Consider the following 17,801-nt stretch of genomic DNA (forward strand, 5'->3'; position numbering starts at 1 on the left):
TATATTACCGTTTTACATGCATATCTACAGTGATTGTGGCTCTGAGTGCTGACAAAACGCAGGTGACCTACACTCAAAACTGTGCCTGAATGTATCCTGTGAGACACAGGCGAAGCATTGAAGCTGCTGCTGCTCACGCTACACTTCCTGGGAGAACACAGTGCTAGCGTTAGCCAACTGTTACCTGCTAATAGCTAATGATCAAAAGGTTAAAATCACTAAATGCTGTTTAGGTTTTAAGATTCGATCTCTGTGTGGAGCATTGTGTTGAAAAATAATTCCCTTTAGCCCTCTTTATAATATGACTTACCATGATCACTTATGGGTTTCTATGTTCTCATTTGAGGCATGAGATTATGAGAAATTATTGAAAATATTTTAACACAAACACAAGCCTAGACCTGGATCCAGCACTGTGGATTTCTCTATGACACGGACCAATCTGACACAAAGACCTTCGGTAGGACGTCACTGATACAGCCGGACACAGCAGGGTACTTTGCATTGTTGTTTTCATTGGGAAATACCAGGAAAAAGAGGACAGGCACAGTATACTATATGTCCACTCAGTCTGTAGCAAGAGTCAAATCGAGGTTAGAGTGTGTAAACTGGGAGGAATGTAGATGTAATGTGTAAAACAGGTAAGTGATTTGTGTGTGCGCTTGCTGTGTTGGGTCAAATCATTTTCAATTCACTCGATTATAACATTTTTGTTTGCTTGGTGAGTAGATTATGGAAGTCTTGGACTGCCAATTCTGAAATTAAATCTTTCAATCAAATTGCAATAGTATTAGCCATTTGTGGGAGAATGATGCATGGCCAATTTAAATAAAAAAAATACAATAAAAACTATACAAACAGTTTTGTGCGTTGAGTTTAGTAAACATTGCAGTATTTAGGCCGCTAGCAGGGCTTTAGAATTTAACATTTGTATTTTAAAAATGTCTTCCAATCAAATCAACTAATAGTATATATTAAGTGGCATTAATCATTATTGGATTAAACTAAAAGTAAAAATGATTTAAAATATTAATGATATCTTTCAATATTTCACATTTCCAAATAATATATTAAATAATATATTAAATTGTTTGTTTTTTTACTTTATATTTGTATCTGAATTAAGATATTAAAAAATGAAGAATGACTGAATAAAGAGACTTCATTATTCATTTTATGTTCCATAAATGGGTCTTTCAGTTTATATTTCAAAAGGCGTAAATAGAAAGTGATATGACACGTGATGGCTTCATGTGTCAGTTTGCACTTATGAGGTCTCTGGGTTGTCTTCTGCAGGTTCAAGAGGCTCTTGTGGTCTGTACATGAAGGTGAGGAGGAACAGCGCCACATCATAAGAGCACCAATAGGCCGTGTGTGAGGTCACTGCTGACCAATAGCGGCTCTCCACCAAGCCCTCCCGCAGCTCAAAGTCGATGCGTCTCTCCAGTTCCACTAGAACAAAGAAAAAAACAGATTACTGTCACAGCCCCTGCCTATCTTACAAGTGTACAAGTGTGGTTTTGTCAGTTATGTGTCCCTGTGTCCCTGAAGGTGTCACAGGAACGTGGTTGTGGCAGAGTAGTGGATGCAGAGCACCTAATCCTGGAGCTCCTAGGGAATAAAAGCTCCACTCCAGCGTTGCTCTGGTCTCTCCTGCACACAAGGACTCATCCCTGCCAGCGTCTACCCGTTTATGCCTTGGTTTGGACTTCTTTTGTTTCCGCTAACAACACCCCAAACTTCATCATGCACATGTAGTCACATTTACATTACTGACGCTACTGACTGACACACTTCACAATGGGTTCTTTACTTCTTTATAATAAATACCTTTAATTTACTATCCTCCATTGTGTCCTTTTCCGTATTTGTAATAGCCTAGGCGCTGGGTTATGACATCTGCATACAGTGTCAGAAGAAGATATTTCCCTTAGGTGTTCTCTTGACCCTGGTGGACTTCGGTCATATTGTCTGGAGTGCTCATCGTCAACAAGTCTGTGTATTTTTCTGAATGATTCTTAATGGTACTGACACTGCCAATTTACATTATGAAAGGTATTTGCAGGGTCTACAGCTTTGATAAATAACAGATGATATGCAGGAATATTAACAAAGCATTGCTAAAATAAACATCAAACCCTCACAGGTTGGCAAATGTCTTTTTTATTCAGCCCATGCATATTCTTCATGTGTGAAACATGAAACCTGACTACTTCAGAAAACCTATACATAAGAATGAGAGATCTCTTTAAAAACATCTATCCATCATGATAGCAGCAGGCTAAGCAAGGTAGTCCAGATGACTCTCTCCACTGCAACATTTTTAAGCTCCTCTTGTGGGATCTTGTGGCGTTCCTACAACAGATGACATATATAATCTCTCCAGCGCGTTCTGGGTATCTTACCATTGCCTACCTTTGTAAAGGCTCCAAAGGAAGGTGGCGGGTAGGCACCGTAATCAGATGCCCGAACCGTCTCCTTTCAACGCGAAGGAGGAGTGGCTCTATTCCGAGCTCTCTCCAGATGTCTGAGCTCCTATTCCTATCTCTAAGGGTGAGCCTAGTCACACTTCAGAGGAAACTCATGTTGGATGCTTGTTTCTGCGATCTAGTTCTTTTGTTCACTACCAAAATTTCGTGACCATTGGTGACTGTTGGAATGTAGATTGATTGATGAATTGAAAGCTTTGCCTACCAGCTCAGCTCTCTCTTCACCCGGTCCGGTACAACGGTTAACCAATCTGCCTTTTGATCTCACGCTCCATTTTACGCTCAGTCCTGTACAAGACCCTGAGATACTTGAACTCATTCACTTGGGGCAGGAACTCACTCTGGCAGTGAACCAGGGCCTCATACTTGGAGGTGCTGACTCACATCCGACCACATCACATTAGACTGCAAACAGCCTCAGTTAAGGTCAGGGTCTGATGAAGCCAAATGAAACACATAATTTGCAAACTTAACACCCACTGAAAACGCGTTCGACTTCCTGCCGTGAATATGGACATGGGTGTCATTCCAACTCATATAAGGATCACATGGCTCGTGGGAACATTCCTGATGCTCAAAACTCCCGCAGTACCCCCCACAGGACTCCCTGGGGAATACGGTCGTAAGCCTTCTCCAAGTCCACAAATCACTCGTAGACTGGATGGGTGTAAAGAGCTGGTCCATGTGGGCAACTGTGGCTCAGTGGTAGAGCAGAGTCGTCCATCAATCAGAGGATCGGCGGTTCGATCCCCGGCTCCTTTAATCCATGTCAATGTGTCCTTGGGCAAGACACTTAACCCGAAATTGCTCCCGCAGGTTGTTCCTGTGGTGTATGAATGGGTATGAATGGTTAGTTAGTTCTGATGGGCAGGTGCCACCCTGCATGGTAGCCCCTGCCATCAGTGTATGAATGAGTGGTTGAAAGACTAGAAAAGCGCTGTACAAGTACAGTCCATTACATTTACCATCACGAGCCAACATCCGTTGATTTGCAGATTGGATTTTAAAGGAATTGTCCCCATTAGCGTATGAATGGGTGTGAATGGGTGAATTATGACATGTAGTGTTCAAGCGCTTGAGTGGTCAGAAGTCTAGAAAAGCGCTATACAAGTACATTTAGCATTTACCCCTGTTTCACAGCCAGGATGGAGTCGGAATCTGAGGTTTTACAATTGGTCAGAGCCTACTTTCCAGCACTATGGCATACGCTTTACCAGGGAGGCCAAGCAGTGTGATACCCCGATAATTGTAGCACACCCTCCAGTCCCCCTTGTTCCATGCAAAGTTGAACAAGCTTGTAAGCAAAGACAGCCCAACAATGTCCAGAGCTTCAGGAGCTTGTTAATTACCTCAGAGACCTCTGCCAGAAATATGGATGAGGCTTCCCCTGTGTCTTCAAACTCAGCATCCTCCACAGATCTTGTGTTGGTCAGGTTCAGAAGTTCCTCAAAGTGCTCTTTCCACGATTTGACAAAATCTGCAGTTTTTGCCAATTCTCATCTCCTGCCGAACACAGCCTGAGCTGAATAAAAAAAATGTTGTGTAGATGTTGTCCATTGTCAAGTCTCTATTTGATCATGTGACGAGGTGATATGATGTACGGTAGCTTGTCCTGATAGCTTTCTCTTTGAACATCATAAAATCTCGGGTATCAAATTAATTTGTTCAGAACAAGACCAAACTTTTCTATGGATGTCTGCCTTTGAGCCAGGACAAAGGCCAAAATAAAGCCTGCACACATACGACCGAACGCATCTCCCCAAGCTTATACCTGGTGGAGATAATAACGGCAACTTGGATTTTGCAGAGGTTTAGTGTAGCCCAAGAAGAAGGTGGCCATGGTGGGCTAACAGAGTCTACCCTCTTTTTCTTTATTGTATTTAGTTTTGTTGGGACCATGTGCTTCTGATCATGTGCTCATGGCTTGAACAAAGCCTTCGCCATGTGCTCTGAAACAAAGAGACTGGGGCCTGCCTATTTTTGCAAAGCAATGAGAGGCCTGATTGCAGTTAGCGATAGCACCCAATCCACCAAGAAACAATTTCACACCTACATGTGAAATTGTTGGGTAGTTTGGTTCTGCAAAACTCAGCGCTGCTCTTATTGGACGAGGCAAGGGATGCCGAGGCGGGACTTCCGTTTGATAAAACTCAGCGCGAGCCTGAAAACACTGTTTTCACATTCTGACTCACGTCGGAGAAGGAGACACGAACATAGTTTTGCTGCTTTTAAAAGAAAAACCTAGGTAACAGTTTTAACTTTTGTTTCGCATCTTGAAAAAGGGGAAGCTCACAATTTGCCTGCAGAAGTGAAGAAAACACATTCTTCAGAGAAAGAGAAGGACAATTTTCATTCCAATCAAGTCAACTTTGTGCCAGTCGTAAGGACGAGAATTCCCTTAATGAGCCGAAGAAATCTTCTGCCACAGAGAGAGTTTATTGCGTAGCACGGTGCTCGCAATCCTAATTTCAACCGAGGAACTCAGGAGAACTGTCAGCCACTTAAAGGACAATTAAGAAGTCATCTCACCGTAAGGCTTACTTAGGATGTCTGGGCTGAGTTAGGTCATTGTGTGTCATTATCTTGTTTGTGTTTTGCTTAAGTGTGTCATTTTATAATGTGGTGTTGTGTATGCTCAATAATTGCCGACTGTCACAACTTCAGCCAGGCTTTAGTTTTTCATTTGTCTGTCTCCTGTTTTGCCACACTAACTCTCATGTCATTTCAGAATCTGCCACTCCCCCCCGCTCTGCACTAATTGCTGATTTCATTTCACCTGGCCTGCCCCACCTCCATACTCACCTGCTCCTCATCAGCAATCAGCCCCTCAGTGTATATGTACCGGCCCATTTCCCTCAGTTCTCTGCCAGATTGTCTAGTGTGTTTCCCTTGCTATCCAGCAACCTGTCATTCCGATTCTGATCCTGATTATCCGTGTATTGACCTGCCTTTTTGGACTTTGGACCTTCTCTTTTGCCTGCTCCCACTGGATTTGTTTGCCACGCGGGTTACTACCTGGTTTGACATCTGCTGGTTATTAAACCCGGTTTCTACACCTGAACTGTTTTCTGTGTCGTGCTATTGGGTTCTTGTCTGTCGTTTTGTGATACCTGACAGTACAATCTGGCCAAAAATGAACCCAGCCAACATGGAGAAAATAAGGCAGGAAATGGCAGCACAAGCTGCTGCCCTACACCATCATGAGAAGCAATTCACCGCTATGGCGACGGCTCTCCAGGAGACTTCTGCACGCCACAACCAACATTTGGAGGCTCTGAGCAATCAGCTTCAGCAGCTCATACAGCCCAGACAAACGCCAGCGGTTTCACCACCCACCAGTCCTTCTGTTCCCACTGTTCTGGGTCCAGAACCCCGCTTAAGTGCTCTGGAGCGCTTTTCTGGAGCTCCAGGTACCTGCCGCTCTTTTCTGACTTTGTGCAAATTGACTTTTGAACTTCAGCCTCTCACATATCCCACTGAGAGGTCAAGAGTGGCTTTCATGATCACCCAGCTTACTGGGCGGGCTCGGGACTGGGGCACCGCTGAGTGGGAGAAGCAGTCGGCTTTCTGTTCTTCTGTGACTGCCTTCTCTGAGGGTCTTCGGAAGGTGTTCGATCACGCTACCCCTGGTCGAGAGGCTGCTCGTGGACTGTTAAACCTGGTTCAGGGGAACCGGAGAGTGACTGATTATTCCATTGAGTTCCGGACACTTGCTGCGGAGAGTGACTGGAACGCTTCCTCCCTGACTGACGCTTTCTACAACGGCCTTTCTGATGGCATCAAGGATGAGCTGGCGGCTCGGGATCCTCCGACTGATTTGGACACGCTCGTCGCCACGGCCATCCGCATTGACGGGCGTCTCCAAGAAAGGAGACGAGAGAGAGCGCTGATCAGTACTCCCCGGAGCCTTCCACGTCCTCCATCGTCGCCTCCCACTTCAATGTTTTCTCCTCCCACCGGTGCCTCTGGAGACCCGGTTGAACCCATGCAACTTGGCCGGACCAGGCTGTCAGCGGCTGAACGACAGCGGCGCCAAAGGGAGAACTGCTGCATGTACTGTGGGCAGGGAGGTCATTATGTGTCTTCCTGTCCAGTAAAAGACAGGGCTCACCAGGAATCCAGAGGGCGCTGGTGAGCCATATCATGAACTCTGAAATGCCCTCTCGTCCACTACTTCACGCCCAGCTCAACTGTAATGGACAATCACATGCTGTCTCTGTCCTCATTGACTCCGGGGCCGATGCCAACCTTCTGGATCGTGGTCTTGCCATGCAACTGGGTATTAACCAGGAACCCTTGGTCGAGCCTATCAAGGCGACTGCTCTGGATGGGCGCCTCCTCTGCACAGTAACCCACCGCACTGTTCCTCTTCATCTGGGCATATCTGGTAACCACACTGAATCACTTACCTTTCACCTGATAAATACTCCTCAGCACCCAATCATCCTGGGGTTTCCTTGGTTAATAAAACATAATCCACATATTGACTGGGGGACTGGTTCCATTCTACAATGGAGTGAACATTGTCATGCGGTCTGTCTGAAATCTGCTTTGCTACCTGCCTTCAACACCTCTTCCTCTAATGAGCTCCCAGATCTCTCAGGTGTCCCATCCGAGTACTATGACTTAAGGGAGGTGTTCAACAAAGTACGGGCCACATCGCTTCCCCCACACCGCCCGTACGATTGTGCCATTGACCTCCTCCCTGGCTCATCACCGCCAAGGGGGAGACTCTTTTCTCTGTCAGCCCCTGAAACCAAGGCCATGGACGACTACATTAACAACTCACTGGCAGCAGGCATCATCCGTCCCTCTTCATCCCCTGCTGGAGCCGGATTTTTCTTTGTGGATAAGAAGGACAAATCCCTCCGACCCTGCATCGATTACCGCGGTCTGAATGATGTCACCATTAAAAACCGGTACCCCCTCCCTCTCATCTCTTCTGCATTTGAACTGTTACAAGGGTCTTCTGTGTTTACCAAGCTTGATCTCAGGAATGCCTATCACCTTGTTCGCATCCGGGAGGGGGATGAGTGGAAGACGGCGTTCAACACCCCTAGAGGCCACTATGAGTACCTGGTTATGCCTTTCGGACTCACTAATGCTCCTGCAATATTCCAAGCCTTAGTGAACGATGTGCTCCGGGATTTTCTCAATGTGTTTGTGTTTGTATATCTTGACGATATCCTCATCTTTTCAAAGACTGAACGGGAACATGTGCAGCATGTCCGCAGTGTTCTCCAGAGACTCCTAGAGAACCAGCTGTTTGTGAAAGTGGAGAAGTCTGAGTTCCATGCCACTGAGGTGTCGTTCCTGGGATACATCATTTCAGTTGGACGTATTCATATGGATCCCACCAAGGTTAAAGCGGTGGCGGATTGGCCGGTTCCCACCACTCGGAAGAAGCTTCAACAGTTCCTTGGGTTTGCCAATTTCTATCGTAGGTTTATCCGCAACTATAGTTCTGTGGCAGCTCCCCTGACAGCCCTCACCTCCCAGAAGATAGCCTTCCAATGGTCCCCTGCTGCAGAAAGGAGGTTCAAGGAGTTAAAATCACGGTTCTCTTCTGCTCCCATTCTCATCTTTCCAGATCCTGAACACCAGTTTGTTGTGGAAGTGGATGCGTCAGACTCCGGGGTGGGGGCAGTCCTGTCTCAGCGGTCAGCTGAGGACCAAAAGTTACACCCATGTGCTTTTTTCTCCCGCAAGTTGTCCCCAGCAGAAAGGAATTACGACGTCGGAAACCGGGAGTTACTGGCTGTCAAACTGGCTCTCGAGGAGTGGAGGCACTGGTTGGAGGGGGCAAAGCATCTGTTTGTGGTGTGGACAGACCACAAAAACCTGGAGTACATCCGGTCAGCCAAACGGTTGAACTCCCGTCAGGCCAGATGGGCATTATTCTTTAATCGTTTTGATTTTACCCTGTCTTATCGCCCAGGTACAAGGAACGTCAAACCAGATGCCCTGTCCCGTCAGTTCCAGTCAGACAACTGTCCCACACAGCCTGAGAGTATCCTCCCCACTAAGGTGGTCATCGGCGCAGTTACCTGGGACATTGTGGACAAGGTAAAACAGTCCCAGGCCGACCACCCGGCTCCCAGTGCCTGCCCTGATGATCGTCTGTATGTGCCTGTGAGTCTCCGCTCTCAGGTCCTCCAGTGGGGACATTCTTCTCGCCTTGCCTGTCACCCAGGGGTTAGGCGCACCCTAGCTCTGCTAAAACAACGTTTCTGGTGGGCTTCCATTGAAGAGGACACCAAGGAGTTTATCGCCGCTTGCCAGATTTGTGCTCAGCACAAGACTGCTCGCCATGCCCCTTCTGGTCTTCTTCAGCCACTGCCTATTCCTCATCGTCCATGGTCCCATGTCTCACTTGACTTTGTCACCGGACTGCCTCCCTCAGAGGGTAACACCACCATTCTGACTATTGTGGACAGATTTTCTAAGTCTGCTCAGTTTGTTCCGTTGCCAAAATTACCATCTGCCAAAGAAACAGCTGAACTTATGTTACATCATGTTTTCCGTCTGCACGGCCTCCCCTGTGATATTGTCTCAGACCGGGGGCCACAGTTCACTTCTCGTTTCTGGACAGAGTTTTGCCAGCTGTTGGGGGCCACGGTCAGCCTATCCTCTGGGTTCCATCCTCAATCCAACGGACAGACGGAACGGATGAACCAGGAAATGGAGACTGCCTTGCGTTGCATTGCATCCCAGACACCGACCTCCTGGTCCAAACAGCTTCTGTGGGTGGAGTATGCTCACAATACGCTTCCAAGCTCAGCAACAGGGCTTTCTCCTTTCCAGTGCTCTCGGGGATATCAACCTCCACTGTTCCCGGAGCAGGAGCGAGAGGCCAGGGTCCCATCTGTCCAGGCGTTCATCCAGCGCTGTCGGCGCACCTGGTGGCGGGCCCGTTCTGCTCTCCTGCGTTCGTCCAACCGGTACCAGAGAAATGCCAACCGCCGTCGGATCCCTGCACCCTGCTACACTCCTGGTCAGAAGGTTTGGCTGTCCACACATGACCTCCCACTCCGGGTAGAGTCTAGGAAGTTGGCCCCAAGGTTTGTGGGCCCGTTCTCCATCACTAAGGTCATCAACCCTGCTGCAGTCCGTCTCCGCCTTCCTCGCTCCATGAGAATTCATCCCACCTTTCATGTCTCCAAGATCAAACCCGTAAAGGAGAGCCAGCTCCAGCCCTCCTCCAGACCCCCGCCACCCCCCCGGCTCATTGACGGGGGTCCTGCTTACTCTGTCCATCGTCTCATCAAGTCACGACCGCGGGGAAGGGGTTTTCAATACCTGGTCGATTGGGAGGGTTATGGCCCTGAGGAGCGCTCATGGGTTCCAGCTCGTAACATCTTGGACCCTGACCTCATCTCAGCTTTCCATAGGGACCATCCTGACCAGCCCGGTGGGACGTCAGGAGCCGTCCCTAGAAGGGGAGGTTCTGTCACAACTTCAGCCAGGCTTTAGTTTTTCATTTGTCTGTCTCCTGTTTTGCCACACTAACTCTCATGTCATTTCAGAATCTGCCACTCCCCCCCGCTCTGCACTAATTGCTGATTTCATTTCACCTGGCCTGCCCCACCTCCATACTCACCTGCTCCTCATCAGCAATCAGCCCCTCAGTGTATATGTACCGGCCCATTTCCCTCAGTTCTCTGCCAGATTGTCTAGTGTGTTTCCCTTGCTATCCAGCAACCTGTCATTCCGATTCTGATCCTGATTATCCGTGTATTGACCTGCCTTTTTGGACTTTGGACCTTCTCTTTTGCCTGCTCCCACTGGATTTGTTTGCCACGCGGGTTACTACCTGGTTTGACATCTGCTGGTTATTAAACCCGGTTTCTACACCTGAACTGTTTTCTGTGTCGTGCTATTGGGTTCTTGTCTGTCGTTTTGTGATACCTGACACCGACATTAACGAGCGAGATCGATAATGTTGTGTAGAAATTACTGTGTATTTTATACGGCTGCAATCATGTTTTGAGATAGTTCAGTCAGTGGGGGGCAGGAGTTGCTATTTCCATCGGTTCAAAGGTCAGAACCGCGGTTGGGCGAATCCAAGATCATCGGCCGTGTTTCTGTGATGAGATAGCAATCTCCTGTACTCCACCGCGGCGATGAGGATCTGCTTTGTTTGGGAGGATTTATTCTGTTTTGTTTGCTTTCTCTCTTTCTCTACTAACCCACACACATATAGCGTTAAGCTACATGTATCTCCGGGTGGAGCTAAATAGCTCAGACACGTGTAGATCTCTCTCGCCATTTTAGAGTCTCACACCATTTTGTGCTCTCCTGAGATGTGGTCATGTGCGAAACTACACCTCCATTTTACATGCGCACACACACACACACACACACACACACACACACACACACACACACACACACACACACACACACACACACACACACACACACACACACACACACACACACACACACACACACACACACACACACACACTCTCTCTCATTACAGATTGTTTGTTGATTCTAGATAGCATGCTCATAGATGTATAGTATTTGTTGTTAGTTTTAGATATTAGTTGACTTGATCATTATTATTGGAACTTAATAAACAATTTTTGTGAGTGAATACTAATTATGAGACTTAGCTTATAGTTTGGTTATTGGTCCCTGTTCTCAGGGTGGTGCCCCGTTATTATTAATAATTGTTAATAATCTTATTGACATTAATAATTCTATTGATGTCAATAACTTAGTTTTCATACTTGCTGATAAACAAACACGCTCCTGCCAGATCCCAACACTGTGTACTGCAGATGAACTTCAAGCATGTTGTGGTTTTCACGCCTGACTGACATATATGAAACATGACATTGTAACCTGTAGCTAAACAGGAAGCGCTATGTTATGGTGTAACTAACTTTTTTTTATTCATATGTTTTATCCTCATTTAATTTTCCATTCTCTTTGATGAGTTACGATTTATTACCTTTTATCAACCTAACAGTGTTTTATTTTCAGATAGTGTTAACATAAAGAACAACTCTGTGAAAAGATAAGACTACGTAAACGGTTTTGTCCAATGATTTAAGAATGATCTGTTGTCTAGGACAGACCAGAAGGTCGAAGAACCGCCAAAGACAGAGGTATATATAGGAGGAGAGAACAAAGGAGCATGGTCTTTCAAGGTCTTTGGGCTTTTGGTCTTAAAGCTTTTTAAGGCTTTTTGAGACTTTTGAGGTCTTATCAGTGTTTTGTATTTTTTACATTTTATCTTTTTTTTAAATTATTTTTTCTTAATTTGTAACCATTTATCTTCTTTCTGTTGTAAAAAACGAATAAAACCAAATGGATTGTATTTTGAACATTCCAACCAATGTCCAGTGTCTTTGTAATCTCCTAAAGGTAAGAGAGCTCTTCCCCTGGGATTGGCTGACAGTAGTCAATAATTGGACATAAATTTGAAGGACATTCCTGTTACGAGCTAAGGTTAAAAATATGTTGTTCGGTATTATGTGATTTACTAACTTTGGCTCAGATTGTTTTTGATGCTCTGCATCTTATATGATGTTGCAGTGTGATTGTAAAGCTTAGACATTAGCTGTTGTGTTTTTTAGTGAAGCAATAGGGGTCAGATTGGCATCTAAATTGAGGGTGTTAAGGCCAGGGTCCTGAGGCTGCCCTTCATAACCGAGCGAGGTTCCCAACCACTCGGGTTCCTCCTACAGTGGTGGCCCTTTAGAGTGGGTCCATCCTGGAGTACTTCCAGTCCTCCTACACCTTTTGCACACACACCTAAATCCGTTGATATTCAGCTGTCGGAAAGGCCAACTTCTTAGACTGAAATAAGTGATATGGTGGTGGCTAGTGTTATTAAGTTAGCTAGGTCAAAAGTTACTGAACAAGGCATCTTCCAGTGCTTCACTCACACTGGGAAGGGGTATCGGTTATGCAGCTAGGCTGCACACCTTTTCAGTATCAATATATACAACACAGTGCCAGTCTCTCAAGGTGTCCACTCCTCTTCATCCTCTACATGCCCCTCCTTGGTAACATCATACGTCCAAATGGCCTTGTTGAGAGATCGTAGAAAAAGTATGAAAGCATAAAAGTATAACCATTATAACTTGTAACCTTTTTTATTCAAAGTGTAATCAATATAACCTATAAACCTTTTTTAATTTTGTTTGAAGTAATTAAACCTATAACTTGTTTTACTTTTTGATAGATGTGATGAACCTTATAAACTGTATATGTGTCTTTAGTAGAATAGTCACTCTAAACTGTATGCTTCCTCTTGTAAACAGGATCAAACCAGTTATGTTCTGTGTTAGCTCTAAAAAAGGGGAGGACTCGTGTGTGAGTTACTCATTAGCTTGAAGGAGGTTCCAGCCTGAGAACAGCATAAAAACAGCAGGGAAGCGCAGAAAAGAGAGAGGAGGGAGAGGAAGTACAGAGAGAGGGTCTGTATTATTCCTCATAGCAAAATCAGTGCGAACTGATAAAGAGGAAAACTCCGTATAGAAGGAGTGTTAGACTTATTACAGAAACTGTTTCATTGACTTGAAATTGTTGTATGTAATTGTTGTGCAAAAAACCTAAATAAAAAACCGGCCTTACATTTTGTAAGAGACTGAAACCAAACAACGTATTCTGGTTCTTTAAAACAATTTAAACCTCTTTCCCTGTCCGTTAACCGTGCGATCCAGACGTGACGACAGAAGCTACCATATGGTGCTTAAGGTAAGTACCATGGGTGAAAACTGTGCAGTGTTAGTCATAAAATAGTGAGAATGTTCACAATAGGCAATAGTAAAGTACAGACGAAGTACATAACTATTATATACAGGGTGCTAGGGTTGCATCCCATTGAGAACGCCTAGGGCATTTGCCGTAAAAGAATTTCAAGAAGACAATTAATCCGAAATCCTAACAATAGCGACGGGGTGAGATAAAAGGCCGAAGGTATTGTTCCAGCACCTCAAAAAGGAACGTATATCCTTGCAGGTGGGACAGCCGACAGAGTGACCACCGTGTTAGGTGCGAACGACTTCCTCGCCTAGAAACGGGGCAGGCGCCACTCACGCTTCAGCCTCTATTTACACTGTTATGCTGGTGACACCCCGCTCTACATGTCCACCAAATCCATTTCTCCCACCACTCACTCCACCTTAAAAAACTGCCTCACAGATATAAAGACCTGGATGCAAGCTAACTCAAACTCAACAGCGACAAATCTGAAATCCTCATCGGTTGCCTCAAGTAACTCAACAAATCCTGCCACAAATTCTGCATTGATAGCTCCACTGTTCCAGCTTGCAACACATTTGCAACCTTGGTGTCATCTTTGATCAAACTCTCTCTTTCGAACACCACGTCAAATTACAAAAAAGGCCATATTTAATCTCAAAAACATTGCCTGTCTATGCCCCTCCCTCTCCTCCTCCATCAGTGAAACACTCATCCACGCCAATACATTGAAAACTAAGCCGCTGTCGCCAGAGATCATATTGCCCCATTAAGGACACTGAAGTCTAAACTTTTGTATTTAGCCACTGATCCAGACCATACTGTGATCACCTTGAGCCAGACAGCAATGGTCAAATAGTAACGGTAATTAGACTTGTACTGTATAGCCGACCACTCAAATCCAGTTGCAGGTAAGTTTCTGACCAAAAGTACAGTACTTACAGGAGGTGTTGTCCATGACAGCTGAGGCGGACAGGTACATGGCAGGCTCCACCTCTGTCCTCCCCTCCTCTAGTTCTTTGTCCTTTTCTTCGATCTCTGCCACTTCCACTCCTGATGCCACATTTTCAACTTCAGAGGCCCCGCCCTCAGAATCTGATGGGTCCTCCTCCACTCCGCCCACCTGGCCACTAGAACGGGAAAAGCGGGAAAACAGGATTCCTCCGATTCCCTTTCCAAGACTGGCAGCACCTGAGGGGCAGTAAGATTCATGCTTCATATACTTAATTAATTTCAGTCAACAGTGGAGTAAAATGTGACAAAGGTTGGGTGAGCATTCCTATGGAAGCCCAGTATTCATGTTAAATTGTTAAATGTTTGGACCCATCACCAGGGCCATGTGGCCATACATCTATGAGCACTCTGACAGGCATCACCACCTCCCTAACTGACCTTTAAGCTGTAATAAAATCCTACTCTCACCCAAGCAAAGAACAGATACTTGATGATACAGACTTTTCTGCTTTTTTGCACCTTCTTGGGTGGCTCACTAATCAGAAGATCGGCGGTTAGGTCCCCGGCCTCTGCAGTCTATATGTAAAAGTTACTGAACCCAAATAGCTCATTACCGCACGATGTGTGGGTGTGGATGAACGTCTAAGACTAGAGAAGTGTTAATACAGTCCATTTACCATTTCGTTGTACCTGTACTCTGTGTAATGACAGTAAAGTTTAATTTAACCTAATCTAATATAGCTCCACTAGTCTTACAAATCGTGACTAGTGACACCATTCTCTGACCTTCAAAGCGTCCTTGAATCCTATCCTTACCCAAATAAAGAGCAGATACCGTCACTGTATATCTCATTCCACAGTTGTCCGTTAAACTTTCAAATAAAATTAAAGCTGCAAGCAGCATTGATCGGGCCCTCGCAACTTCACGCACGTCGAGGGTACTAGCAGGACTCTGGTTGACGCGGCCATGCATTTCTGTGACCATCATACATTGCGTGCACGAGTTAAACAGTATTTCCTGGTACTGGCAGGACTCTGGTTGACGCGGCCATGCATTTCTGTGACAATCATAAACTGTGTGCACAGGTTAAACTATATTTCCTGCCTCAACCAGCAGCGTAGCAAGATCATGTTGCCAGGTCTTAAGCCTCAAATGTTTTAAGTGTACCTCCGATACAATCATAAATGTAAGCCTGTTAAGATCATTAAGAAAATGAATATGTGTGAATGTGTTTCAGTGTTTATAAAATAACAGACCGTCAGTTTACTGGGATGAGGTTCAACTCCCTGCAGTGTCCTGCTGACTTTCTTACATGAAAGTTAACAGAACAGTATTGTCATTTGCTTTTACTTTAACACTTTAATTTAACACTGTTTTCATTTTAAGCTCTTCTATAACTTTAGATTGTAGTGTGAAGCATTTATTGTAACATTTAACGTGATTTTCGTGTAGAAGCTCTGGACAGATCATTTATACATATGCCCACTGACATGGTTTGAGAACCACAGTTGTCTAACTTTTGCTCTCCAAGCATCTTAGTTTGCACATATTTAGATCAGAGAAGTCTTTTTCTCATGGTGTACCCACGAACCCTTTAAATAAATTCAGTGTTTGGACTGCTGTAATTAAAGAATCCTGCTTACTTCTGTGGTTGCCAGTAGGTGGTGCTATGACTATGAGTTAATATTGGCATGCAGAAGTCCTAAAATCATGACGGTAATCAAGCATGTCAAGTTTGGGACAGTTTTGTCAAAGCACAGTTGAGTTAAAACAGCTTGGTGGATGATGGCGAACCATGTCAAATGGCTGCTACACCAAGTCCATGTTGTTTGATGAAACCTCAAGCTTTTATTAACTTTTAATCGCTACGGTCTTTAGATTGTTCTGACCAAATTCTAAGTTGATCGGATTAATTCCCTAGGAGGAGTTCGTAGTACAGCTCATGGAAATGGAAAAAAACAGGAAAAATTCATACAAAATTCAAAATGGCTGACTTCCGGTTGGGTTTAGAGCATGAACCCCTAAGACTTTTTGTTAAGTCTACATGTGATACATCTGCTTACCAAATTTTATACAGCTAGGTGAAACGTACTGCGAGGGCTGCATCGTCAAAAAATTGTAGGGGGCGCTATCGAGCCAACTTGCCACTCTGAAGCATTAAAATCACATCAGATAACTACATTCAGGATTTTAAACGTGTGTGACAAGTTTGATTTTGTTTTGAGTATTTTTAGCCCCTCAAAAACACCTTTGTTTTTCATGGCGAGGAATGCATCGCCACGGCAACGGCATTTCACGAAACAACAAGCTTTGAGTAACTTTTAATCACAAAGGTCTTTAGATTGTTCTGACCAAATTCTAAGTTGATCTGATTAATTCCCTGGGAGGAGTTCATTAAAGTAGAGCGCCTGGAAATTGCAAAAATGACACTAGAAATTCAGACTAAATTCAAAATGGCTGACTTCCGGTTGGGTTTAGGGCATGAACCCAAGAGACTTTTATTTAAGTCCACATGTGATACATGTGCCTACCAAATTTTGTTAACCTATGTGAAACGTACTGCGAGGGCTGCTTCGTCGAAATTTTGTAGGGGGCGCTATTGAGCCGATTTAACACTCTGATTGAATAAAATCAATTATAGAACTACATTTTGGCCTTGTGATCTGTGTGTCAAGTTTGCTTGTGTTTCGAGCTTTTTTAACCTCTCCAAATGACCATCGTTTTTCACGGCGAAGACTGCGTTACCACGGCAACGCCGTTCGACGAAACATCAAAAGCTTAGACAACTGGCATTATGAACTTCTTACATTTGTGTGGAACAAATTTGATGTTGATCTGATTTTCCAACTAAGAGAAACAAGCCAAAGTATAAAGACTTTAACTTACTGTTGCCAGTAGGTGGCGCTATGACTATGATTCAAAATTGGCTTGCAGATGTCTTCAGGCCTGGAGTTTAATCAAACATGTGAAATCTGGTAAAGATCTGATGATGCGGAGTAGAGTTACATCAGTTTATTCGTTCATGGCGAAGGATCGAAATTCGCAGAGCCGCCACGTCGCCACGCTTCGACAACTTCCTACAATTTTCACAATGAAGCATTATCAAGGTCTTAAGGCTTTTGTGACAAAATTTGAGAGGGATCCGATTAATCTGTGAGCAGTAGGGTGTCAAAGTACACAACCTATGACTTCCTGTTGCCACTAGGTGGCGCTATTACTATGATTCAAAATTGTCATATACATGTGTTCAGGGTCAGGATGTTATGCCATCTGAGAAATTTGGAGCAGATTAGGCAATGTACAGCCGAGTTACAACAACTTCCTGTTTCATGGCGAATGGTGTTTTTTTGCCGCCACGCCATGGACACATAGTTCGATAACTTTTTGATCTTTGAGTATCGTTTCACTGCCAAGGTCTCAAGAGCATACTGACCAAATCTGAAGGCAATCGGGTTTAATCTCTAGGAGGAGTTCGTTAAAGTACGGCGCCTTGAAACGGTCCAAAAACGTCATAAAATTCAAAATGGCCGACTTCCTGTTTGGTTTAGGATATACCTCCTTTTGACTTTTTTGTACGTCCCATCACGTTCCACATACCTACCAAATTTCATACAGCTAGGTCAAACCCAAAGTTG

General features: G+C 44.8%; 1 protein-coding gene across 1 annotated transcript in view; it reads right to left on the reverse strand.

Moving 5' to 3' along the window:
• Positions 1–1,097: 1,097 nt before the first annotated feature.
• The window catches only part of ddhd1b (DDHD domain containing 1b), a 59,193-nt gene continuing 42,489 nt past the window's right edge, over positions 1,098–17,801 (reverse strand). The window contains exons 12-13 of the mRNA XM_068708599.1: positions 14,154–14,402; positions 1,098–1,452 (exon numbers count right to left, since the gene is read on the reverse strand). Of these exons, the coding sequence (XP_068564700.1) occupies positions 1,268–1,452; positions 14,154–14,402 (434 nt within the window). The 3' untranslated portion in view covers positions 1,098–1,267. The remainder of the gene's footprint in view (positions 1,453–14,153; positions 14,403–17,801) is intronic.

Source organism: Cebidichthys violaceus, unplaced genomic scaffold, assembly GCF_023349555.1.
Source record: "Cebidichthys violaceus isolate CVI_PGR_0920_01 unplaced genomic scaffold, fCebVio1.0.p SCAF_14, whole genome shotgun sequence".
NCBI lineage: Eukaryota > Metazoa > Chordata > Actinopteri > Perciformes > Stichaeidae > Cebidichthys > Cebidichthys violaceus.